At 36.9% G+C, this 27,006-nt stretch overlaps 2 protein-coding genes across 3 annotated transcripts; one reads left to right on the plus strand and one right to left on the minus strand.

Moving 5' to 3' along the window:
• Positions 1–567: 567 nt before the first annotated feature.
• Positions 568–3,157, minus strand: LOC120779463 (ADP-ribosylation factor-like protein 3). The gene is made up of 5 exons (XM_040111728.1): positions 3,073–3,157; positions 1,659–1,787; positions 1,386–1,517; positions 1,044–1,280; positions 568–939 (listed from the first exon to the last, which is right to left on the minus strand). Exons 1-5 carry the CDS (start codon positions 3,073–3,075, stop codon positions 901–903), a joined length of 540 nt encoding a protein of 179 aa, XP_039967662.1. The 5' UTR covers positions 3,076–3,157; the 3' UTR covers positions 568–900.
• Positions 3,158–3,317: 160 nt separating this feature from the next.
• Positions 3,318–5,165, plus strand: LOC120779453 (RCC1 domain-containing protein 1). Of its 2 annotated transcripts, XM_040111718.1 has the most exons (5): positions 3,318–3,393; positions 3,470–3,620; positions 3,688–4,222; positions 4,292–4,367; positions 4,424–5,165. In XM_040111718.1, exons 2-5 carry the CDS (start codon positions 3,545–3,547, stop codon positions 4,889–4,891), a joined length of 1,155 nt encoding a protein of 384 aa, XP_039967652.1. In that variant the 5' UTR covers positions 3,318–3,393; positions 3,470–3,544; the 3' UTR covers positions 4,892–5,165. The 2 variants fall into 2 exon arrangements, with proteins under 2 accessions (XP_039967652.1, XP_039967646.1); XM_040111712.1 differs by having other exon boundaries at positions 3,318–3,620.
• The last annotated feature ends 21,841 nt before the right edge of the window (positions 5,166–27,006 follow it).

A 27,006-nucleotide genomic window follows, 5' to 3' on the forward strand; every position in this document is an offset into this window, starting at 1 on the left:
CTTTTGCTCCCCTTTGCTCGTGTGTTCTACTACCAGACCGCTAGGAATTGTTGGAGCATGGTTCCTGCACCCAAGATTGCATAGTGAGTTCTCTGCTATCGGTAAGGCAAGTCGCTCCCTAGTTGCGGGGTTTCTATTACACTAATACCCTATAGGCGTTTACGCTGTAAGGTTGAGAATCTTGCTGGACTTCAGCTGTAGGAGCTGCATGCAAGAAAATGAGGTGAAAACAATTCAACGCTTCCTTCGTGATTGTTCCGCACACTGTATCACACTTTCAGAAAACACATCGAGCTGGAATAGATATTTTTATGGCTTCGCAAAGGATGCATATAGTATTTCAAGTGCCATCTTTGGCTCAGTCGATGGCTGACCTAACCTAACAATCTTTAAGTGAACAAAGTTATTATATTCCGCTCCGAGACTTAATAAATTATACTAACATACTCAAAACACAGCGATAAACTTATTATGAAATATAATAAAATATAATCAAATAAACCTAAAGTAGTTGCACACATCCGAGAACTAGATACTCTTTGAGCGTTAATTAAAAAAATGGTAGTCATTTCCTAGTAATTGTATTGCGTTTTATTAACACGATTAGGAAATTTTGTTTACATAACTGATTGTGGTACTTGAGTTTAGCATTTTTGTTTATTTATTTGTTTATGACTCACATAAACTGTTGAGAGTTAAGTGTTTATAAACCAAATATAGGTAACCTAACTAATAAAATTATCAACTAATTAGTAATAATACTTTAAATTTACATGCGTAGAGGAACTACAACAAGTGCAATGCGATTGCCATTGTTTGCTTTAACTTGCTGTTGTTGTTGTGGTTGTAGCTTAAAAGCGATTTGATAGCACTTACAATTGAGAAACTGCATAAACTTCTTCATTTCTTCATGTTCTTGCACACCCAATCCATGCCCTCCTGCACAGCGAAGAAGTAAAGCAAAAACAAAAATTATGCAAAAACAAAAAAAGGAAAAAAAACGTTGAATATGCTGCTTTTATACTTTTTGCATTGCCACTTACTTTGATGCCCGTGCCATCGACGGCTGAGCAGCCGACTATCTGCCAGGTGCGTTCCTCTAAACGCACCAATTGCGCCGCCTCGGCTACCTCAGAGGCGGTCATGGCATTCGGTAAATCCTGTTTGTTGGCGAACACCAACAACGGCACCTGCTTCAAGCGATTGTCCATAAGCAATTCGAAAAGCTCACGGTTAGTTTCGGATAAACGTTCGCGATCTGTACAATCAATTACATAAATCTGTGTAGAGAATGAGACGAAAAAGAAGTAGTGACGTTGTATTTATATATTTTTGCGATTTCCTAGTTGTGTTGCACTTGCAACATGTCATTTTTGTATATTTACCAATACGTCCGTGTTCGCAAAGTAGTTTTTCCAGTAAGGCCGTATTTTCCACTGGCCACCAATATCCCAGACATTGAGCTTGAAACCATCGGCCGCCACGGATTTTATGTTGAAACCGGCGGTTGGTGTGACCTGTGGCAATTATATACATACATACGCTTTTACATGCGAATCGAATAACAATCATTAATGCAATAAAATGTTATTTATGGTTGTTGTGCTAGTTTCGGTGAAAGAAGTGCTTGTCGAATGGTTGGTTGGTGGAAAATTTACCGTTGCAATATCTTCAGATGCCAATTGCTTTAAAATTGTCGTCTTGCCAGCATTATCTAGGCCAAGTAACAGTATTCTAGCTTCTTTGTCGGGGCTGGGACGCAGTTTGCGCAGTAATGATAGTAAACCCTGCAGCGGCGTTGATTAATAAAGAACAATTGAATGCGTGTTAGGTTAGTACTGAGCAGTTGAGAAGCTTAATGTTTGCTAAATAAAAATATTATAATTATAAAATATATATGTATGTATGTATATTTTTGTATGCCGATAACAGCAAACTACTTTGAAACGACAATTAAGGCGTTCTATCCACCTACCGGTTTCAAATAATCACTTATACATATATTGATTGTACATATTTGAGAAAATATTCTCCGAAAATTTGAAGTGGATCCGACAATTTGAGGGTTTATCTTAAAAAAAATTACTTAGTGTAATTGGCAACAAAAACTTTCGTGTTTTTTCCCGAAAAGCTGTTTTCAGAATCAATGAGGAAAGCTTCTTGGGAAAGGTTGAGCCCGACCGATTTGAGATTTTCACACGACCTTCTAGATACATTCGTCACTTAATCTAAAAAATCCGATTTTCGATAATAATTTCGATTTTTAAGCCTTTATGAAATGTAATTTTCTCACGAAAAACGACTGCGAAGCGTCCATTTTCTTAAATATCCGAATTTTGACTAGTTGATCATTATTCATCTACTGTAATACCGACACTTTTTTATGAATATCAGCTACGAGATCAATCTACATTATTTTTATTTATTTATTTAGTAAATAAAAATGCTCCTAAAAATTTCACCAAAGTACACGTTTTTTCTGACTAACAAGTGGATGTGTGATATAAGCAATCGAAACTGTGGTATTTCCCATTTCTTATCGTTACTTTTATTCGCTGGTGTTTGATAACTATTTCCAGTCATAAAATAACATATAGCAAATAAAATCAAATGTATAATCAACACCTCACCACAATTCATTCACATTTCTAATAATTTATACTACTATAAATTATATTCCTTCTCCCACATTGGTGTAAATCAATAACACACCATACTTATAACGGATTTTAACTTAATTTCCGCTATGTCCACACATTCCACCACGCCATTCCACAGCTACCACACTTGCAGTCCACCTACAGTTCAAACCATGTGGAATGCATTTGCTTTGACAGCCGCAAACAGCTGATCAAAATGTAAATAGAAAATTTTTAAAGCGCGTTGCTGAATTTTCCGCTCAGGGAAATTGTTTTGTTTCCATGACAACGGTACCGAAATAAACAAACAACTATTAAAAATTTGTTAACGATTTCACAATTTCCAATATTGAATTTTACAAGGAAAACACTTTAATGCACGGTATGCTTGCAATATTCACACAAATCTACATATGTATATTTTAGTACTTGCCATTTCTTGAGAAGATGCAGTGACACTATTATTTCTGTATTTGTAGTTTAATTGGCGTTTGAACTTTATTTATTGATGCACGAGCGTGGATTATATAAACAGAAACATAACCACCACTAACGGCAAATGAAAGTATACTAACTGACTAACTGAGAGGGCTAACATCAGATCCACCATACCATTCATTATCTGTGACAGCCGAATATATTGAAGGCAGATAGGTTTGTTCATGTAATGCTAGTAGCAACGAAAGCGGCAAAGCTTGTGAATTAGTAACATCCGGGAGGTGACGAGGCAACGGTAGCGGACATAGATACAATGGTGCTCTATTTATTATGACTGTGTTACGAATCTTCGCGATGATATTTGTTTAGCGATTGTTTTTGGTATTTTTTAGCATACAAGTGAACATGTGTAAGCGTCATCAACTACTTTGGAGAGAGAATTTTTTATATATTACAACGTTATACCAATGCTTGCTTTTAGTGGCTTCAATGGCTTCGGTCAGTTCGCCGTTGATGGTCAGCGAAGCGGAAACGCGTTTACAGGTGCGTAAATACTCAATTTTTAGGGTGCATTTGGGCTTGTAATATGGAAATTTTATATGTTTTATAGGTATCTCATTGGAAAAGTCAATGACCGGCGAACAAAGTATTTTGCATGTCGCAATCAGTTGGAGCTACACTGCCTATGCTACAGAAAAACAGCTTATGCTACGTGGCTTTTTGTCTGGTACACCAAATTCAACATTAAGTTTAGAGATTTCAGAGAGCATAGTACAATTGGCCGCTTGTGATAGATTCTGTCTTGTTTTGTGCGAAAATGGCAAATTGTACAAAGTACGCGCTGAGAACGATGCCCAGCTGCAAGAGGTTACGCTCGAGGCCGAAGTGGAAACTTTGTCACAGAAACGAAATATTTTCGGCGAACTGAAGTCCACTTCGGCGCAAACAGCGCGTATTCATATTACACATATTGCGTGTGGTTCCAACATCAATGTCGCGATTAGCGAGACAAATGCTGTTTATAGCGTGCCGAGTAAAATTCATCAATTTCCGAAACATTTTCGGGTGAAACAACTACAATGTGGATTTGAACATGCGCTCTTACTCAGCGCCAATGGTGATGTTTACAGTTGGGGTAATGGATTGTGAGTGAACTTTGTAAAAATATTTTTCGGAGAATTCAAAATAATAAACAAAATAATTATTTCTTGCAGTCGAGGACAATTGGGACACGATGTGCTACGCGTCGAAGAGACACCCGTGCTGATAGAAGCGCTCGCTGGCATTAAGGTATGCATACTGTGGAAGTTACATTTCTTAAAAGTACTAATTTACTCTCCTTGCAGATAAATTGTATAGCGGCCGGTGGTTGGCATAGCGCGGCTATTTCTGCCTTTGGTGATCTCTACGCTTGGGGTTTCAACTCAAATGGCCAACTGGGCATCCGCATGTTCAAACCAACATCCAGTGGTGACCTTAAACAACCAACAGTGTTTACCTTGCCGCAAATAGTCGAGCTGCCCGAGTGTAAATGCCTTCGAAAGAAAGTTAGTGTAGCAAGTGATGACACCTTGGAAGATATGGGCGAGGAATGCGTACCTCTGCGTGTATATGCAGGCGCACGCCATACGCTGTTGCAAAAGAATTGCGGTGCGTTCTATGCAACTGGCTGGAATGCGCATGGACAGCTCGGTTTAGGGCGTAAAGTGGAATACTGTGATGAATTTGAGCATATGAATTGTGAAGAAAATAGCTTGAGAAATGCGAGAGTAGTGTGCGGCGCATGGTGTACCGTTATTTTTAGGAAGAGCTGACGAATAAATAGTGAAGTGTTGAATCATATTTTGGTTAAAGTTTGAATATTTTCCAGAATTATTTTCGGAATGTTTGTGCAGATTACTAGAATTGATAGCAGTTAATTAATCTGGAATGATTGCTTTCATGTAAAAATAGAATGTCTAAGCAACAATTAGTGAATTCGTTGTAAAATAGTGTAGTCATACCTACATACATACATAGAAAAAGTTACAGTTAGTGATTAATGCTTGTTTCATAGTAATATAAAATATTTATAGCAACAAGTAAAAATTAAATTCGTAATTATTCAGCTATTTTAATTGCTCTATTGGGCATAAAATGATTGCAACTGTGCGCTTTGCTATTTTAATGATATATTGTGCTCGGCATATTAACTACAAATTGCATTTGTTGCTACTTGAGTAGCCGGCGGTAATTCGGACCATGCGTTTGGAGATACTAACAGCTGTAACAAATCTAGTCTTACACCCTTTTCAATGTTTCCAACAACAAAATAATGTTTGATGTCAAGTACATATGTATGTGATAAACTAGAAATAATTTCACATTTTAATTCATATTTTTAGTTTCAACATCAACTCACTCCCGCTTGAAAGCCTCAACTTCCATTAAATACCCCACCTTCCTGCTACAGTCAAGCAATTGTTTCAAATATTAACCTCTCTAATGTACAAAAACAGATCATATTAGTGCAACAAAAACAAAACTATAAAATTCTAATGATATCACTACCCAAATTCCTACCAAAACCAAAAACACGCCAACTTCATGCCACAAAATAGAGAAGTGAATGTAATCAAGAGAGAATAAGTGGAAACCGTTACTGTGGTTTTCGCACATTTTGCAAACAGTTTAAAACTTTTCGGCAACTGCAGCTCAAACACTTTACTAACAACAACAAAAACAGCAACTAATGCACATTTGACGCCACAGCAGCAGTCAGTTAGAACGGTGTTAGTTTGTTGTTGCATTTGTTGACCTTTTCAAATGGTAGTTGCATTACTCGGTTGGTTGTTGTTTTTGTGGTGCAAGGATGAAGTTTGCAAAATTATCAAATTTTCCATACGCTTTGCGTTGCTGCGACAGTGTCGAACTCGAAATTTTACTACAAATTTGTTGTTGTTACACTAATAGCTGTTAAGTGGCTTAAAGCTGTTTTTGTTTTAGTTGCATGGAGTTTAACCGAACTTTCCCTGGTTGGTAGGAATATTGTTTGTACATACATACATATGCACATATGCATTTGTTTAGAGTTGAGGATTGATTTGCATACGAAAATTAAATATCGAGGCATTTCCGACATTAGTTTGTATCTGTGGAGGAGGGTTTCAATACTTGTTAATAATATATAAGTGAATTTCATACTACAGAACCTTTTAAACTCTGGAGAATGGAGTCATGTGTAGAAGTTCACGCAAGAGAGGAAAGTTCTCTGATCCCCATGATCGCTTGGGAGTGGCCAGAAACGATTCTTTTACATATGGCTCAAACAGCTCACGACTTCTGGTCCTAGACCAAGTCTCCCCTGGGTAGCCAAAAACATCTGTTTGAAGGCGAGAAAGTGAGAAGGCGAAACATTCCCTCCACAGCGTTGTGCGCTGGGCTTGGGACCCGCCACGTAAAAAACTTTCCCAATGAAAAATTACCAACAGCCTTTGAAAAGAAACATCTCTTTTGATTACGACCATGGCAAACGCATTAATGACATCGATCATTGACCTCAACAACCGCGCCGTTAGTTTTGCTTTTTCCAGAACGGATAAGGAAGCGAAGCAAATGGCTCTGGTGGTAAACGAGGTCAAGACGAAATATCTCCAAACAGTCGTCGCACCCACTATTAGCCTCTTGGGCAGAGACATGAACGATGACAACATCTGATGTGTCGACGTTACGAATTTCCGAGAGAAAGGTTCTGCGGAAGATTTATGGTCCTTTGCGCATTGGCCACGACGAATACCGCATTCGATGGAACGATAAGCTGTATGAGATATACGACGACATTGACATAGTTCAGCGAATTAAAAGACAGCAGCTACGCTGGCTAGGTCATGTCGTCCGAATGTACAAAATCACTCCAGTTCTGAAAGCTTTCAACGTAGTACTCGTCGGGGAAAAAGCAGGTGGAGAAGTACCAGGCTTCGCTTGGAATCTCCAATTGGCGTCACAAAGCAGGAAGGAGAAACGACTGGCGCGCTGTTGATAACTCGGCTAACACCTCGTAATAAGTTGGCTCCAAATGAGTTTCTTCAGTGCTGGTTAGGCTTTCCGACTTTTTTACAAACGTTAACTTCGGAACTTGATTATCGGTTGCTGTTGTTGTTGTAACGGTTACGTTGACCCCGTTAGGATTGTAAAGTTCAGGTAAATTGTCATCGAGGTCATCCAAAGACAAGTCCAGGAAACGTGCAGTTCGCCGCGGTCGCACCATAGGGAAAGGGGTGTCAAATGTGTAGGGTAAGCTGGGCATTCAAAGAGGTAGTTAGTGTCATGCGGGGATTCGTTGCACGCTGGACGTATAAGTATATTTGTTTTTAATCTGTTACAGTATTGGGGACGAAGCTGCGCAAGGGTCACTTTCGATTCTCGCGGCAACTCGAGCTCTTCGTCTCGAGTGGGTGTTGGTTTGAAACCAAGTACGCCACTCACTGAGAGGGAGTCGGTAAAAGTGTTGAATATCGATTGGTTGATTATCGGTATTTTAGTATGGCAGTTATGTATATGCTATAACTGTCCGATTCTGAACAAATTTTTCGGTGTTTGTACTGTTGTCTTGAAGAATCTTGAAAATAAAAGTTTCCATAGCTTGTCCCGACGATTTATGTATACATATATAGACGAGGGTTTCGCTCTGTGGCAGGCGGGAATGCAGTTCCTTTAAGCTCAGTCAAGGCGTGCAAGATGCAGTGATACTCTATTTATACTTAAAAGGCAAGCAGAGATTTTTTCCTCCTAGCTTAACTTATTTCTTTCAATTGATCTCTCGGACTCAAATAGCAACCTCCCGGAGAATGTATTAGTCTTCTAAAATGTTTCTAATGCAGTAAGAATGAAATTTCCGCCACTGATATTTCCAATGACGTTTACTACAAAAGCCATGGATTGAAGTCAAAATTATGGTAAGTTCAATGGTCGAATTAATTCAAGTGAGAAAAGTGCTGCGAGCGTCATCCATTGGGAGTGGCTGTAAATGATTAATTTACATATGGCTCAAGCAGCTCTCGACTTCCGGTCTTAGACCAAGTATCCTCTGGGTAGCCAAAAAATATCGGTTTGAAGGCGAGCTAAAGTGAGAAGGCGAATCATCCCTTTCCATGGTTTTGTGCTGTAAAAGAAGTGCGATGGACGGGACAAGAACCGAGATGAGTACGTACTTGTGTCATTTACTACAGTGGTCATATAAAGGAGTGCCAATTTGGTGTGGGACTCGTGATGGGAGAGAGACTCCGTCGCCGAGTCCTGGCATTCACCTCGGTGGATAAACGTCTAACTACAATCCGCATCAAAGCGAAGTTCTTCAACATATTGCTGGTTTGGCCTCACGCCTCGACGGAAGAGAAAGATGATGTGACCAAAGATGTCTTCTATGAGCGCTTTGAGCGCATCTATGAGAGCTGCCCCCGCCACAATGTCAAAATCATACTTGGCGACTTCCATGGAAAAAGATTTAACAACAATTTTGCGTGAAAATTTAAAAATATTGCAGAAGTGTTTTGGGAAACCTGCTTTATCACGAATATAAGTACGGCACAAAGCATTTATTGAAGGTTGCGAGGTCATCGAAAATTTGCCTTATGTGATTCGTCCATCCACCTTTATTAATGACGATGAAAGGAACAGCGCCGGGTTGGCATCAGAGAGATAGAGGAAGTCTCTTATGGAACGACTCAATATATTTTGGTGGTTGGATTGGATTAAGAGTAGACATGCTTGTATTGGCTCACGACCTTATTTTGAAAGCGATAATAAATATTTGTATTAAAATAGAAGAAAAGGTTTTTTTTTTTGTCAGTCCGGGTCTGATGAGCAGATAGTATATTCCATTCATTAGTATAATATATGTATGTATAAGAAGGCGAAGACGAACGGTAAGCAAACTTCATTTACTCGTCCGAATCTGAATATTTTTTTCGGCGGACAAATTGAAAAAGCATAAGTAATTAATATACAGCGTTTACCAATAGGGATGACGTGATTTTGACAGCTTGCGGCGGCCATTTTTTGTTGACGGACTTGTATCAAATTTTATCAATGTAGTCAGTGAGGTTTGCCATTTCATCATTCCACGTGCAATTTTGGTGCAATGCTTAGAAATCGTCCAAGATTAATAGGCAAATTCATGTTCTCATTCTTTTTTTAAAAATGTCTGAAAGAGATTGGTGCTTAGATCACTTTAGAGCACTTGATGAATGTGTAGCTGACATCGGGATTTTCGTCGGTTACCTATCGGTATTTGATAGAAGTATATAATATGCAGTCGTAGCAATGTATATCAATTGAGAAAATACGAAAATACTTTTTCGACTACCCAATACAAGCAAGCTTTCGGTCGTACCTTAAATTATTTCAATTTTCTCTCAAAAAAATAAAAATAGTATTACAAATATAGCCTTGAAATATTCACTTAAGTATGTCCTTGAATTAAAATTCCACATTCTCTACTAAACAGTATCAGATTGACCTTTCAGTGGTTTAGCCACCACTTTACAGTTAAACCGTTTTATGTTGCTCGTGTCGTGCAGCACTTTCGCTTTCATTCAACCGACATGCGCCCAGACCACTGCAACCAGGTCTAATAAACCGAAATAAGCATACACACATACACAAATGAATACAGACATTTGCTGTTAACCACCATGAGCTGCAGTCCAGACAGACGGGCCTTCGCCGATGCCGAAATGCAGATGCACGACAATATGAAAATTTGCAAAAGCAACTCAAAACCACAACAACAACACGGAAAGGCGAAGGCGAAATGATAGCATAACAATGCCACATCTGCGATACCGGCAATTGGTAATGTGCAACGTGCAACAGGCAACACGAGGCTGTGTGCAGCCGACATTCGACGGTCAACTAGTCGCCTGCAGGCAATTGCAGGCATTGCATCTTGCTGTTTCCACCCACCCACACACATACACACAGATGTACGCACACATAAGCAAACGCGCGTGACTGCATGGTTGCAGTTGCATAAACGAATTAGATGGAGCTTAGCGCTAATGCCAGCGGTGCTTTGCCAATGCAGCCACATGCATGCTGCACCACATGCACACAAACATACTTGCACACATAATTTGCTGCCTATCAATGAGTTTTGTATATATGTACATATGTACATATATACAGAGTTATATGTGTGTGTGTGTGCCACTGATGATTGTAAATTTCATTTGTGGTTTTGTTGTTGTGGCTGCGCGCAAATTCATTCACAAAATTCGCAAGAACGCCGCAGCATACGTCGACGTTGACTGTGACGACGGCTGCGACGCGCATCCAAGCCTAAACCGAAAAATTCCAATTGACTTTGGAATTTAGTTCATGGTCATTGTGATGTTAGAATCATTTATTTGGCTTACTCAGCTGCCTGGCATGGCTGGTGGCTGCCTAACGGAGTGGCTTGGTGGCTGAGTGGCCGAATGGTTGGCTGCCGATAGGCAATGTTCGTGGCTTCATTTGTGTTTACCTTTTAGTTGATGCAATTTTCGTGCATGCGCTTGTTTGTACATGTGCATACATGTATATACATGTAAGTATGTATGTGTGTAGGTGCATATGCGCATTATTATTGCAAATTTGCATTTATGTACTCGTTAATGCTTTTGTTTTGCATTCTAAACTGATTTGGCATGGATTTTGTTTTAGGTGCACACATATTCATATACAAACTATGTATGTATTATGTATATACTCATGTGGGTTATTAGAAATAAGCTTTGTTTGTCAAAGTTCAACAAAATATGTATGTACTTATATTATGTGCAAATCAAATTACATAAAATATTAGGTTCTAAGAGTATATATGTACATATGTATATATTATACTACGTAAATAAGCTTTGATATATGCGTGCGTAACAATTTTGTCAATAGAAACATGCTGCATGGACATACTTAAGTACATATGTATGTATGTATGTACATTAGAGTACTACTTATATCTTATATACTTAGTAATGCACTCGTACAAATTATATCGTATACTATACATATGTATGTATGTATAAAGATATATGTACATATGTATGTATTACTATATTGATTATATACAACTTTTTCATGGGCATGCTAATATATTCATATTATCTAATAATTAGATGTAAGTATGTATGTACATAGTCAAATGAAAGTGAAAATGTAAGTCAATGCCAGTTTTTGGTATAAATTATTAATAAGCAGCAATATTTTTTGTGATTATGTGTAAATATAATACATAAGTTATGCTTCGGGATAAGAGAACAAAAACAAATATTAATCACCGCCAATCACTTTATTTTTTTCAAAATATTCTAAATTAAGATCCATTTACTTGTACGTATATTTGTTTGAACCAATTGCCGAAGCACTTTTGCCACTCTGATTGAAGTACATAAGTACATATGTATGTATATTCAAATCATGCGTTCTGAAATCATGCCACTTCAGGTGTCAAAGAAGTCATTCGGTGTCAATAAGAACTTTACGGTGGATTACTTATCAAATCAACATTTTAAGTGTTCAAAATTGCAGTTGTTTCAGTCAAGGTGTGAGAGCCCGCATTGTTGCGGTAAAGAGTGATCCCACTTCGGTGGTTGGTTTTCATGATTTTTTGAAAGTAAAATGGCCAACAATTGGTTGTGTACCACTCAGAATTTACTTTTCTAGTGGTTATGACATGTCCCGTTCCTCCAAAAAAAAGCGGCTACCAAAAAAACTTTTATTGGACACGATCCTTTTTTTGAGCGATCGACAAATTGTGTGGAATCGATAGTGAACAAATCTTTTTTACAGTCAAATGCCCATGCAATATTAATTAAATGCTGGTCCCACCAATATCTATAGTTGTCTGAATCTCACGATAGGTCATTTGAGCATCTTACAACATCAATATGCGCACAGCATCAATAGTTTCCGGAATAAGAACTGATTTCGGACGACCTTTCCGAAATTTGACAAACACTGGTCTTTGAACTTAATAGAGTTCATCGATCTGAGTTAAGACAAGTCGAAAATTGTAAAAGATATTCGCGCCAAAATTTTCGAAATTTAATTTAATTTTTTGGTAGAGATGATTATTTTAAGTTACTGTAAATAACACAATAGCTTTTGTAAGAAGAAATCCATTATTTTTGAACTAGATGATTTTAGTAAGCCTCATATCGCGTTGTTTAATTACAATTCGCGTATTACAAGTATACTCATTTGCAAGTCAAAAAACGCGTTTTTTGTGAATATTTTTTAAGAGGTATTTTATAAATTAATCTATATATAGTATAAAGGAAAGAAACCATTTATAACTCAAGAACGGCTGAACCGATTTGGCTGCAAATTGGTGGAGAGGTAGTTTAGAACCAGGTTAAGGACGTAAGATACTTTTTTTTTATCTCTTTATGTCCAAATTTAATACAACTCATAAATACAAAAATTATATTTCAAATCATAAGCATTTATTCAAAATTCATTTTTGTAGCAATCATTTGAATATATGCGTACAATTTTAAACAGATTCCTCCTCAAAAATAATATAATTGCTAAGTATTTGGAATCGTAGAAAAGAATTGCAACCAAATACTCAGTGAAAAAGATTATAACTGGCTCGGTAATCAGTCGTTGAGTATGTATTATACCACGTGCATCCCAAAAGACTGATGTCATAATCTTTCAAGCCGACTTTTTCGTATTTCCACGAATGAGAACCGCTTCATCATGTGTAGTCCACTAGAATGACTGTCGATTAGACTCCAGTGGGAAATGATGGAGCTATGTGCCACACACCGACGCAACAGTTCGGTTTTATAACGATTAAAGAGCTCAAAAACTCCTCAGAATCAGTTATTCGTTGTTTTTGTTGGATTATGAACTTTAGAGCATAATTGTCCTCGGTGCTCATTACGCCGGCTTCCAGCTTAGCAAATATCTTTTCAACGGTGGATTTCCTTGAGCCAGAATTCAACAGTATTTTCCCCCAAAAAGTAATGCTTTATTAACGCACGAAATGCTTTATGATCCTTTTTTTGTAAACTAACACAAGTTGCTTCACAAAAGTGCTATATCTCAATAAATAATGGTTATAATCCAACTAATAGAAATCATATAGATGGTAGTAGTAGTATTATCTATGTACTTATTAGCCACAATGAAGCGTGGACGGGTCCTCTAGTATAATATATTTTATAAATGTATATTCACAGAATTCGAAGTACTGTAATAATCGGATCTTCAGTTTGAAAAATTTTCGATTCACTTGATCCTGTAACCAATCTCCAGGAAGACCTCCGGAAAAAGGTGTCAGACGGCGGGGAATATTTTCTTCCTTAAGATTCTCTCTTGATTTCATACAAAGTTGCGACTTCCAGAAAAAAAGTGTTTTTTTTTTTGTGAACAAATTTACAGGTTAGAGTGCTTTAAAGTGGGAATTAAGGGCCTCAGATGAACGTACATTCCAGGTTTCTATTCGTGATCCATTTTTCATGCTGAAGGTCGTCATCAATTTATCGTACTTAATCTTAACTTTGTTTACTTCGATTTCGGTAATCAGAGGGTTTAAGATGAGTAGGTGATTAGCCTTCTGCATGCGAGCCTAGTTCCGGGGCTGCCGGGTTATTATCTGACAAATAATTATATCTCCACACGAAAATTTCAAATCACCTTCACGGAAAAATTTTCCCCATCGACTCTGAAAACAGCTTTTAAACTTTTCGAAGCCGATTACACTAAGCAAAAAAAAAAATTCTTACAAATAAGCACATATTTTCAAAACTTTTTACTGGATTTACTTCAAGTTTTCGGAGAATATTCTCAAATACCTGGGTTTTCACTAAGAGTGATATGATTTTTTAAAAATATAATACTAATTGTAAAGGAAAATCAAATGTTCTTTATTTAATGTGAAGTACAATCGATACAATTAAGTTCTGTAACATCATTCAAGTCCACAACTTTTTTTGCAGGAACTCATTTTTCGAGTACTTTTGCCACTAAATAAAGTCGTAAGTCCTGAATAGCACGTTCAATATTGACTTTTTGAAGCTTGAAGAAAGTCTAGTTTATTGCTAAAGACCAATGACTTCGCATAACCCCGCAAGAAGTAGTCCATGGTGTTAAATCAAAGCGTCTTGGGGCATATCAAAGTCACAATTTCTTGAAATAATCGAATCTCCAAAATTTTCTCGCAATAATTCGGTTGTTGCATGTGATGTGTGGCACGTAGCGGCGTCTTGTTGGAACCAAATGTTGTCAAGAACAACTTCTCACTTGCGGCCATAAAAAGTTGGTTATCATCGATCTATACCTCTCTCCATTGACAGTTTTATTTCGATAGGAGTACGTACCAATGATTCCACCAGATCAAAAACTACAAATAACTGTCAATTTAGATGAATGAATGGTTGTTCGTTTTCTATAAAAAAGCAACCACTAACCTGTAAGAGACATATCTACCCAAATCTGGTTGGCAAAAGTATACACTAAAGGAAATTGTCTGATAAAATTTTAAGATTTATTAAAATCATAAAATCGTTAAAATTTTTCTAACATTTCCTTCTTTACTAGCAGTGTCTACTGCTTACGCGATTACAGCCGAGTTAACAACAGCGTGCCAATCGTGTCTTTTCGTAACGTGGCGCCAATTGGAGATTCCAAGTATAGCTAGATTCTTCTCCACCTGGTCTTTCTAACGGAGTGGAGGTCTTCTTTTTCTTCTGCTTCGGATACTGCACCGAATACTTTCATAGCTGGAGTGTTTTTATTCATTCGGGCGACATGGCCCAGCCAGCGTAGCCGCTGTCTTTCAATTTGCAGAACTATGTCAATGCCGTCGTATATCTCATACAGCTCATCGTTTAATCGAATGCAATATTCGCCTTGGCCAATGCGTAAATTACCATAAATATTCCGCAAAACCTTTCTCTCGAAAATTTTTTACGTCGACTCATCAGATGTTGTCATCGTCCATGTCTCTGCACCATATAGCAGGACTAGTCCAGTCATTATAGTAAGTATATCGAATTCCGAGATTCTTACCTAATTTAAGCTTAAATGACTGGACTAGACGGTAATAATGAGTGACTTGTAGAGTGTGGATTTTGTTCGTTGAGAGGAGACTTTACCTCTCAATATCCTACTGTTGCACCTGTTGGCATGAGTTATTCTTGCTGTTAATGCTGGTTCCAAGATAGACGAAATTATCTTCTCTAAGATTGTTTGATGACAGGAGATATTTCATCTTGCCATCGTTCACTGCCAGACCCATTTGCTTTGCTTCCTTCTAACATTAACCAAAACTATTTATATGGTGAATTGTAACTATTTTTTTCTCAAATATAAACAAAATATGATGTCAATAAATTAATAGATCAGAGGGCTCGCAGCCTATAACCATTTTTAATTACATCCCTGTCTACAAAAAACCGTCACTGAATGCAAGTTATCGGTGTGACTGTATAAATCAATCAATTGTAGCATTGAGCAGATGTCCTTCATGCGTCTAGGCCCCAACAAAGATTGCAGACAAATCGCAAATCTACTTATTGGCTTTGCAACCACTTTAATCGGTGATCCAATTGATTGACATTGTTTTACCTTTGCTAAATTATACGGATCAATTAATTTTCACACCGCTCCATTTATCCAACGTTGGAGAAGATCGTACGAACTAAGCCTTTTAGAAAGTGGTAAAACAGCGAGCGTAACCAAATATTGCTCAGCTGGTCAATTATTTGTGTTTTTTTTTTTGTAGAGTTTATGAAGAAAATTGGTAAAAGAAAGAGATGATGATAAATAATAAGTTATAAGCTACTTGGATTTTATTCAGGCTTTTTGGCGATCTAACCACCGTGTAAGCTCAGTATCATTCCAACCTGTAAACATCAACTTAGAATCTGCTTTCTAACCAAGAAATCTTACTTTGGACTGAGTCTGCTATTACAGCCTTATTATGCTCCTCCATCAATATGAAGTGGAAGCGTCGCAATGTTAACATAGTATAATGAAGTCGTTCTTGGAAGTGTTCGAGATTGAGACCGTAAGTAAAATTTACTGATATTTGAGGGTTGGCGATAGATAATATTGCAAAAGCTGGGAAGATGAGTTTAAAAATTGACTAGCGACATCAGCTAATAATGGAAAAGAAAAATAAATGCTCCTCGATGTTGGAAGGAGAATAATTTGGTTTCACTTGGTTCATGCTCTATAAGTATAACACGGGTTTTAAGTAAGGGATGTGATACTTCGTGTTTTAAATTGGGGATAATTTGCAAAAAGAAAGAAAAATGATTGGTGAAACACTTTGGATAGTGTAAAGATCGCTTAGAGTTCAGCAAAGGACTGGGGGAACACTGCGGATAGTGGAAAGATCGCTTAAGAGTTCAGCAAAGGAATGGGGGAACACTGTGGATAATGGAAAGACCCTCCTAAGCGGTCAGCAAAGGACTGGAGGAATATTGTGTTTAGCAAAGAAGCAGTAAGAGGGAATTTAGTCGGGATTTCGAAGAGGCGGAAACTTGATAGGTAAACTGCGTAGTCTCGGAATTCAGAAGAGCTCACATCCAATTAATTAAAACAGTCATAGAGCGAACCATGAAAAGAATGAAACCAAATCAATTATTTAGTATAGGTCTAAAGTCGAAGTAAAATTTTTCATAGACACGAAATTCGAAGCGACACTTTATGTCAATAAATCAATAAGAACTCGCACATTAGCCATAAAATGAGCAGAGTGCATAAGAAATTTCAAATTCAAAACATGTAAGGATCAATTTGATCAAACTGCTGGCATTTAATTCAACACACGCATACAAATGCAAGGTGGTGTAGACGGGGTGTGAGTGCGTAAATGGAACTGTACCGTTAGTTGGCGAATTGCGTGACTTAAAATAGTTGAAAATTGCAAATATACTTATCTCCGACATTAATAAGTCTCGAAGGATTTTTGTATGAAGTAGTCCGCTGCTCAAACTTCTGCACACCTTGTTGTTGTTGCTGTTGTTGTAATGCATAAATGAAATTAAGTAATTTGCGGTGAGTGCGTTAGCCATATTTTTAGTGTCAATAAAATTTAAGGTAATTTGCATGCCGCACTCCGCTAATAAGCGCCAATACATACACAAATGTGTGTGTGGCAAGCTCTTAAAAATCAGCCCATTCTAAAATTACAACAATTTACGCATTATTTATTTATATATTTATATACAAAGCAGCTATTTAAGTGTGCAAAATGCGTTTGAGTGCTTCGGTGTGTGTGTGTGTTTGCGTGCAATGCGGATTGTGGCACAAAAGTGCGTGTGGCAAGCAGCTAGAACTGCGTGTGTGTGTGTATATGTGTGAGTTTACTAAAAACGCATTGACATAAAATTGCGCAAAAGGGTGTTCTTGTGGAAAATTTCCAATGTGGCGTGAAAAGAGCCTCGAAGGTGCACTTCCACACACATACCTACACACACACACGCAATATATTTTGCACAAATTTATGGGCAAACAATAAAATACCTATGCCTACAAATAGAGTGCATTGCACTGTCCCCTCTCCGCAGCGTACACATATTACATAATGCAATATATTTGTGTGTATTCGTGTCATTGTGTTTGGGTGCGTGCGTTTGTGTTGCCTCGGCTACGTGCCCCACTAAGTATGCAACAAAAAAGTAACTTTGCAACAACAGCACAACAAACTCAACAACGAAATTAGTGCAATTTCGCGCATGCATTTGCACCCTCTGCCACGCGGAACTGTCCATTTTCCCCAGTAGCGATATGCGGCGGCATGAGCGTTGGTAGGTGGCAAGTCGCCTGATGCGTGCCATCGATGAGTACGAAATGCGGCCAAACAAACCGCGTTGCCACAATGTTAAAGGACGCGTAACAAAGGCAGGGCGAGTGCGGTAAGGGGGATAAGGGGAGTATTGGGCCTGGGAAAGTGCGTAAGCAACTATACATATCGTATATAGAAGGGTGTTGAAGGCTTTTATGGTCGATACTTGTATGCTATACACACGACATATGAATGTGTGGCAATAAATTTTTGCAGCTCAAATTATATGCATGTGTATGTGTGTTTGTATAACAATTGCGTAACGCTTGGGTAAATACATTATGTAAAATTTAAAATATAAATAAAAGCCTCTCTATTGGTTCGCTGCGAATACTTGATGTATGGCTGATATTTGTGACGACATACTACTATGAGCAAAAAATAAAAAAAACTTTGTTCATAATTATAAGATTCTTAATTTATTCTTCAAAATCTGTGTCGTCCCCCTTAAAGTAATTTCCCTTGGCTCCAGTACACTTGTGCCAACATTTTATCCAATCTTCGAAACAGTTTTTAAAGTCAATTTCCGGAATAGTCAATTTGACAAAAAAATCATGAAGAATCATTGCGGTATGCGACGGTGCATTATCGTTATGCAAAAAACCAAGGGTTGTCGGCTCTTTTTATACTTTTGCAACCAATTGCTACAGAGTATTATACAAGGTCTGTCGCAAAAAATAACAACAAAAAATGAATATTTTTCAAAAGTTATATTTTTTTATTCAAAGTAGTTTCCTTGTGCTTCGATACAGCGTTTAGCCCGGTCAATTAGCATTTCAAATGAGTGTTTAAGGTCATTTTTCGGATTGCTCTTGAGAATATCGGTCGTCGCCTTTTGGATAGCTGAAATGTCCTGAAACCAGTGTTCTTTCATGGCAAATGAAGTTTCCCAAATAGGTAAAAATCACAGGGTGCCAGATCAGGTGAGTAGGGCGAGTGATTAATGGATAATATGGAGTTTTTTGTCAAAAAATCAGTGACAAGCGTCGACCGATGACACGGCGCATTATCGTGCAATAGGCGCCAGGACCCTGCCTCACGGTATTGTGGTCGAGCACGACGAATGCGTGACAAAAGACGCTTCATAACACCAAGGTAAAACACAGCATTAATCGTTTGGCCAGGTGGGACGAACTCTCGATGTACAATAGCCTCGGAATCGTAAGAACAAATCAGCATTGTCTTTATTTTTGACTTCTGAAGACGACCGACTTCTGATCGCCACAGAGGTCCTCACGACCTTCTTGGAATAGCTTAAACCACTCATGCACATTACTACGGGAGAGGCACTGATCACCATAAACTTTTTTCATCATTTGAAATGTTTCAGTAAACGTTTTCACAAGTTTAAAACAAAATTTATTATTTGCTCTTTGTTCAAAATGCATTTTACGACCGATGATCAAAAGCTGCTGCCACTATTTGATCGATAACATCGATTGTAGTTATCCAATTGTCTTAAAATTTTTACGAAATGTCAACAAGAAATCAAACTTTTTGTTTCATATACCCACCAATAGGTGGCGCCACCAGAAATGGTTATATTTAAAAAGTTCTGTTTCTTTTGCGACAGACCTTGTAGTTATCGAGATAGATATAGAGTTATATACTATATATAAATGATCAGGATGACGAGAAAAGTTTGAAAGCCGGTTGACTGTCCGTTCGTCAGTGCAAGCTGCAACTTGAGTTAAAAGATATCTCGACGGTTGGATCTTGGTAACTGTAACTGTAACCTGTGGATAAAAAATTCTTAAAAAGTGGGCGTGAGCCCGCCTCCTACCTACTCCTACAGGTAGTGTGAAAATGTATGAAATCGGGTGAAAATCTTGCTCACCCTCCCTATAACGGTACTGCTCAAAACTACTAAAAGCGGATAACTCAATAACTAAATTCGCCAGAAGACTTGCCTTTTTACTATTCCTAATAGTGTATGCCACCTTATGACAAAAAATTGTTCAAATCCAACAAAAACTGTTCCAGACCCTAGGTATCGAATATGTGGACCCAGTACCTATAGTTGACTTTTGATCTAAAATATCGGTCAATGTGTGAGAAATGCAATGGAAATTCAGACACAATCCTTATCCCGCAGTAGTAATTTTGTGTATCCAAAATGGGTGCAATCGGGTCAATACTTCCCTGAGCCTCCATATACCCAATATAAAGATTTTCGAGCTTCCTGGTGACTTTATGCTGGATATGTCGGCTAATATTTGAGTTATCTCAATGAAAACTTTAGAATGTATTTTACTCATAACAGTGTATCATTTTGCCTAAAATGGTTAAAATTGGACGAAAACTTGACCTAGCCCCCATATATTAACCATATGCTCGAACATCCGGCTGTTTTCGTGTAATGACTATGTATCATGATTTTTTCTAACAAATCTTATGCCAAATATATATGTAGGCCAGTGTATAAGTTATATATGATGTATATAAATGTATATAAAATTGCTTAGATTCCGATTCTCTGGTTGACGTTTTACATCGTAAGGTACTTCACTGGCTTTGATTCCTGCAAGTTGCAAGAGTATAAAATGTTCGGTTGCACTCGAACTTAGCCCTTTCTTACTTGTTACTAATAGCTTCGGGTAAAGGACGATTAACACTCATGTATTATATATATTAGTTGTTGACAATTTTGGAATACGGAGTACACCACAGCTCGATAATCGAAGAAAACTGTCGAAACCTTGACTTTTGACATGCTTTGACGTGTTTTTTTCGATTCTGCTCACCTTTGCCACCATATTTGGCCGATTGGTCGTCTGTTACCGGCTCGTAAGTATAGATCTAAAACTCAGCTCCAGCAAAAATACATTTCATAACTTCCTGGTAATCGGAAAGCATTGTTTCACCGACCTTAACACGACTCTGTTTTTTGAAAAAATTTAGTCTTTTCGTGCTTTTGCTTTTCTTAGGACCAAATGATCTTCTAAAATTCGCTAATTTTTCCGATATTCTAATGATGCCAGTAAGATCTCTAATTGTTATTCGTTGATTCTCAAGCACTAATTCCTTTATTTTATTGACGTGTTGATGAGGACTTGATGTTGATGGCCGTTCTGGACGTAGTTAGTTGTACAGGCGTTTGATTATTTTGATGTGACATTTGGCACAGATGTCACTGACAGTCATACCAGTCTAAATTAAAAAGTCTTACTATTTTTTGCCCACAATATGTTTCGATAAACCCATTCTTTTGAATTTAATTGGAATTTCAAAAATATTTGTAGAGTGGTGCTTGTGTCCAAAACCCTATACAGGGCCTTAATTTATTTCCTCTAATATCTAATATTATACAGCCTTATACATGTATGTTACATGTTATGTCATCAGCTGACACATTTTACGGATATGCCTCATTGGCATCTTTGATTTATGTAATAATTATTCGAAATTCATTGAGTTAAGAGTCGGGAGTTAATTACAAGGCGTTGAATTAATTTTCTGCTTATTTGACACAACAGAAATTGATTTACTCATATTCCATATATTTTTATCTTTTTTGTCAGAAATGCAAAATTAATAGCTATTCTGCTATGCATTATTCCCCTGATAACATTATTTTGTTTTATTTTAAGCCCCCAGATAGATGTCTTTTAATCTAATCAACGCTATCAAAAACTGAAGCAAAGCACCCTGATTTCCTGTTTCCGGCAGTGAAGAAAGGCGCGCTGATTTGTATTTGTTCCAATGCATTTTCAGCATTGAGCATTCTTAATTTCACTGCGCTGGGTTTGAAGAAGTGCGAATTTTGCATTCACGCATAGGGAGGATGGCGGGGAAAAGGATATCGGCGCCATTTGGTGCGATTTCTATCAGCTACGCACCCACACGACTATTTTTGTGCATATCCTTATTTCTTTGCACGTTAAATGAATTTGTGTATGTTTGAATTTATGGATGTCTGTATGTATGTATGTATGTATGTAAATGCGCTTATGTAATTATGTGAAAACTTTAGGGTTCTAAAAGTGCGTGCCATTTCAAGAAAGCCATAGCCTGGCATGTGCTCGAGTTGGCTGCGAAAAATATAAGAGTGTAACTGTGTGTGTGGAATAAGGCTTTACACATATACGTATACAAATATGATTCTTATATGGTTATTTGTAAGTAATTCGCATTGGTAAGCCAAGTGTTGAACCCAAGGATTTTCTGCGAGATTTTTTAAATATTCGTATACGCGTACCGCCCACACATGTTGGTCTAAAGGGTATTCCAATTGCATTAAAATTGTATTTAAAATTTATTTTAAAAAATGTAAAGAATTTTAAATTCCCAAAATCTATTTCACACTAGAGATTCTCGAGCTGAGACTTTAGCTAATGTTGCTAATGCACAAACAGTTTCCCAATATCAAAAGCTTTTATTGTATACATATATCAAAAAATAAATTTTCACGTTAAGTGCGGTAAACACCAAACCCGATTACGACATAAACAAACTAATCGACTCAATTAACGAGTTAATTGACTCAATTAACAATATCACTTCTTAAATTAACAACACAATTTATTAAAATAACAACCTAATTGACCCAAATAACAACTTCATTGACTCCATTTACGACTTGATTCGACTAAAAGCATAATTTACTATTTTGTTAAGAGAGTTGACGAAATTATATAGTAATGAATGCTTCCATTTTCGAATTATCTTAAGTTATTACAATTTCCAATAAAAGCGGTTTGATTGTGAATGAATTTTAAAAATTTAAAATCCAATTTAGTTCGAGTTAAGATTTTAGCTAATGTTGACAATGCAAAAATAAGTTCGCAATATAAGAAATTTAATTCTCTATATCAAATAGTAAATGCTTACTTTGAAGGTGTGTGAACATCAAACTCGATTAATCAATTAGCAATCTAATCGAGTCAATTAACAACAAAATTTATTAAATTAACAACATAATTTACTTAGTTAAATAATCGACTCAATTAACGACTTAATTGACCCAATTAATAACCTAATTGACTCAATTAAAATCATAGCCTACTTAGTTAACACTATAGTTTACTCAATTAACAACGTAATATTAAATATCATTCTGGGAATTGCTTAGTTCTTCATAAGAAAATAAAATTTGATCGTTAACAACGTAATTAATTTATTAAATTAACAACTTATCTTACTCAGTTATCAACATAATTGAATTAATAAGTTAATAACCTAATTGACTCAATTAAAAACATAGCATACTTAATTAAAACCATAGTTTACTTAATTAACAACCTAATTTTCTCAATAAATCCTTCAGTTTGGTTACTGTGTATTAAATATCAAAATGTAAATTGTTAACAACATAATCAACTCAATTAACAATTTCATTGACTCAATTAATAACCTATTTGACACAGTTAATAATATAGCTTACTTGATTAACACCATAGTTTACACAATTAACAACCTAATCGTCTCAATTAACAACCTAATTTACTCAATAAATCCCTAAGTTTGGTTACTGTATATTATATATCATCATTGAAGTTGCTTAGTTCTTCATAAAATAAAAATTTGTTAACAACATAATCGACTCAATTAACAACTTAATTGACCCAATTAATAATCTAATTGACACAGTTAATAATATAGCTTACTTGGTTAACACCATAGTTTACACAATTAACAACCTAATCGTCTCAATTAACAACCTAATTAACTCAATAAACCACTCAGTTTGGTTACTCTGACCATATTGAAAAAGAAAGTCTTTTGAGAAAAGCGTTTTTTCATCTTAATAAGCACATAATAGAGTATACTGAATTATTTTAATTATTATGATTTTATTTCACTTTTAAAAATACCACCTTCATATCGGGTCACCCTATATGTGACCGCTTGCAGTTCGGTGCGCTTTTCACCATCGAAATTTGCGTTCCGTGCTTGACTTGGATCTCGTGCGTAATGAAAATATCGCAAAACTTTCGAAGCACACACACCTGAACTTGAATACTAAGAAGCGTCTGGATTTGCAAACATACACACTTACTTATGTCTTTGAGACCATTAGGCGGCATAAAGTGTAAGGTGCGTTACGCATCGCAAAGTGAAGAGCGGAAGTTGAAGTTTTTTGGAGCATTTCACGCACACACACAGGCATACCACACACTCACAAACACATAGAACACATACCACACACAGACTTTTACGAATTTATTGCACTTTTCGATGCACTCCCCCTTTTCTAACTGGTTTTGCTTAGATGTTCGGATGTGTGTGCGTGTGCGTGAGTGCGTTAAGAAACTCTTCAAACGGAAGCACAAATTTAGCGCAAGATTTATGGCGGAAGTTGAATTTAAATTCAATTGTAAAAACAGTGAATTATTTGAGCTGCGTGAAAATGTTATTTATTGACTTTTCAAATCGCCAGCAAAAAATACAGTTGTTGCAACACACTTACCCATACATATATGTACATACATATGTGTGTATAGTGCGAAAAATGTATTGCGTGAATAATTTGTATGCATATCAGATGGTAATTGGCATTCACGCTGCGCTTTCGCATAAATTACTTTCATGCAAATTAATTGCACACATCGAAATTTTCTCTAAATAGAAAAAAAAACAACAAAAGCAAAGATGTGAGTTCTTTAAAGCGTTTGCAATAATGCAATCAATTAAACGGAATAATTACAAATAAATGAACTAAATAATTATGCAGTGCATTTTTCAACAATTTGATTTGATTTTTAGAAATTTATATCCATATTCCCAATAATAATTGTGTGCCTTAAGTCCCAGCGATTTACTTGCAATGTCTTCAATGGACTCAAAACGGTTTCTCTGGAGCGGTTGTTTGAATTTGCTGAATAGCCATCAATCACACGGAGCTAAATAAGCGAATGTAGCGGTTGCAGCACAAATTGGTTGAAAATTTCGCGAAAAACTCACGAAGAATCAATGCAGTATGTGACGGTGTATTAGTTAGTGGCCCATAAGTCCGGCCACTTTTTACGCTGTTTTTCGAATAAATTGAGTGATTTTGGCACCAATTATGCTCTCACCTTTCTTAGGTCCAAATGATCTTTCAAAATGGGGTTTCAGGAATTCTTACGATGTTCCACGGATGCCATTAAGATCCATGACTGTTAATCGTTGATTCACAAGTACCAATTCCTTTATTTTATTGATATGTCGATGTTCAGTTGAAGTTGATGGCCGTCTTGGACGTGGTTTGTCGTCAACGCGTTCTCAATCCACTTTATTTATTTCAGAAGGACAAGCGTATACTAAACACTAATGATTTTCTTGATGTGATATATGGCACAGACATCACTGACAGCCATAACAACTTAGAAAAAAATATTTTGTCGAACTGGTTTAAATGGAAAAGTCGTACTATTTTTTGCCCACAGTAGTACAAGTAGATATCTTTAAAAATAGAGAACCATGCATGACCTCTGGGAAGAGCGTGAGGAAGAACGTTTATCGCAAGTTTTTTCCGGAAACCACCTGAAAATATTCATTATATGAAAAATCTGAGGGCTACAGAGAGTTCTACATTCGAATTCGAAGATAGTGTTCATAAGTGCATTAATATTTTCGAAATTTAGTAAATAAGAAATTTTAATATCTCCATTCAAAAGTTTATAACGTTTTAATAATTAAGAATATGCTTCGGAACTAAGCTAGATGTTGGTTAACCTGAGTAGATTTTCTCTTGGCAATGTCACTTTGTTTAGTTTTTCCTACAAATCAACTTCCTTTTGTTCCAACATTCAGTAAGAATCGCAAAAGTCATATATTATAACAGGTCAATTGAAAATCACCAGAGTAAAACAAATATTTTTGACAAATTTCGTTTTTTTATTCAATTGAGTTCCCTCAAAGGGTGACACACTGATTATAGGGACCTTACAAATTTTTCGATACCATTTTGGTAGTACGATTTGTCTTTTGTCTTAAAATGGGCCTCAGTTTCGGCGGCCACCTTTTCATTCGACGAAACTTTCATCCTTCTAATCATTATTTTGCGATCTGAGAACAGTAAATAGTCGCTGGGGCCAGATCTGGAGTGCAATTCGAAGCCCAATTTAGAGATTTCTACCATCGTTTCGATTGAGTTGTGACACGGTGCATAGTCTTGGTGAAACATCACTTTCTCTTTCTTTAAATGAGACCGGGTTTCCGCGAATTCGTCCTTCAAACAGTCCACTAACGCTATATAATAGTCGATGTTGATGGTCCTTCCTTTTTCCAGGTAGCGAGTAGAAAATAGTTCCTTGCGCATCCCAAATTACAAGCGCCACAACCCTGCCAGCTGAGTGTTGCGTCCACTTTAGTGTGGGTTCAGCGTGTGCGATTCACTCGGATGACAGCCGATTGAACTTCAGAGTTAAATGATGGAGTCATGTTTAAGCCATTGTCCCATATCTATGAAAAAACACGGGTTTATTAGTAAAATATATGCACTACTACACACAACCACGTATATAATTCTCAAACAATGCATAAATTAGTTACTTAGTTTTTTGTTTTTTAACTTTCCAAAAATCGACTTTTTTAAGCTGCCATTTTTTCCCATAAAATTAATAGATGTCGAAGTTGTACTTAAAGATAAATAAAAAAGTGAAAGCACGATTGGTTCCAAGATCACTCAATTTCTTTGAAAAAACCTTCGCGTTAAGGTCTGTGAAACAGAGCTTTCCGACAACCAGGATGTTATGAAACATAATTTTTTTTGGGGATGAGTCTGCGGTCTATACTTATGAGCCGGTAACAGACGATTAATCGGCCGAATGTCGTGGCAAAGGTGAGCCAAAGTCGATGAAACCACGTCAAACCAGGTCAAAAATCGAGGTTATGTTGGCAGTTTCTTTGATTATTGAGGTGTGATGCCCCCCGAATTCTTTCCGACCGGCCAAACTGTTATCAAGGAATACTATTTGAGTGTTATGTGTCGTTTGTGCGAAGCTATTCGTAAACAGAGGCCGGAATTATGGGTCAACAACGCTTGATTTTGATCCACGATAATGCCCCATAGCATACTGCATTGATTCTTAGTGGGTTTTTAACAAATATCGTGCCGCAACCAGCGTATTCGCCTGTTTTAGCTCCGTGCGTTTTCTGGCTATTCAGCGTACTCAAACTACTGCT

Source organism: Bactrocera tryoni, chromosome 1, assembly GCF_016617805.1.
Source record: "Bactrocera tryoni isolate S06 chromosome 1, CSIRO_BtryS06_freeze2, whole genome shotgun sequence".
Lineage (NCBI taxonomy): Eukaryota > Metazoa > Arthropoda > Insecta > Diptera > Tephritidae > Bactrocera > Bactrocera tryoni.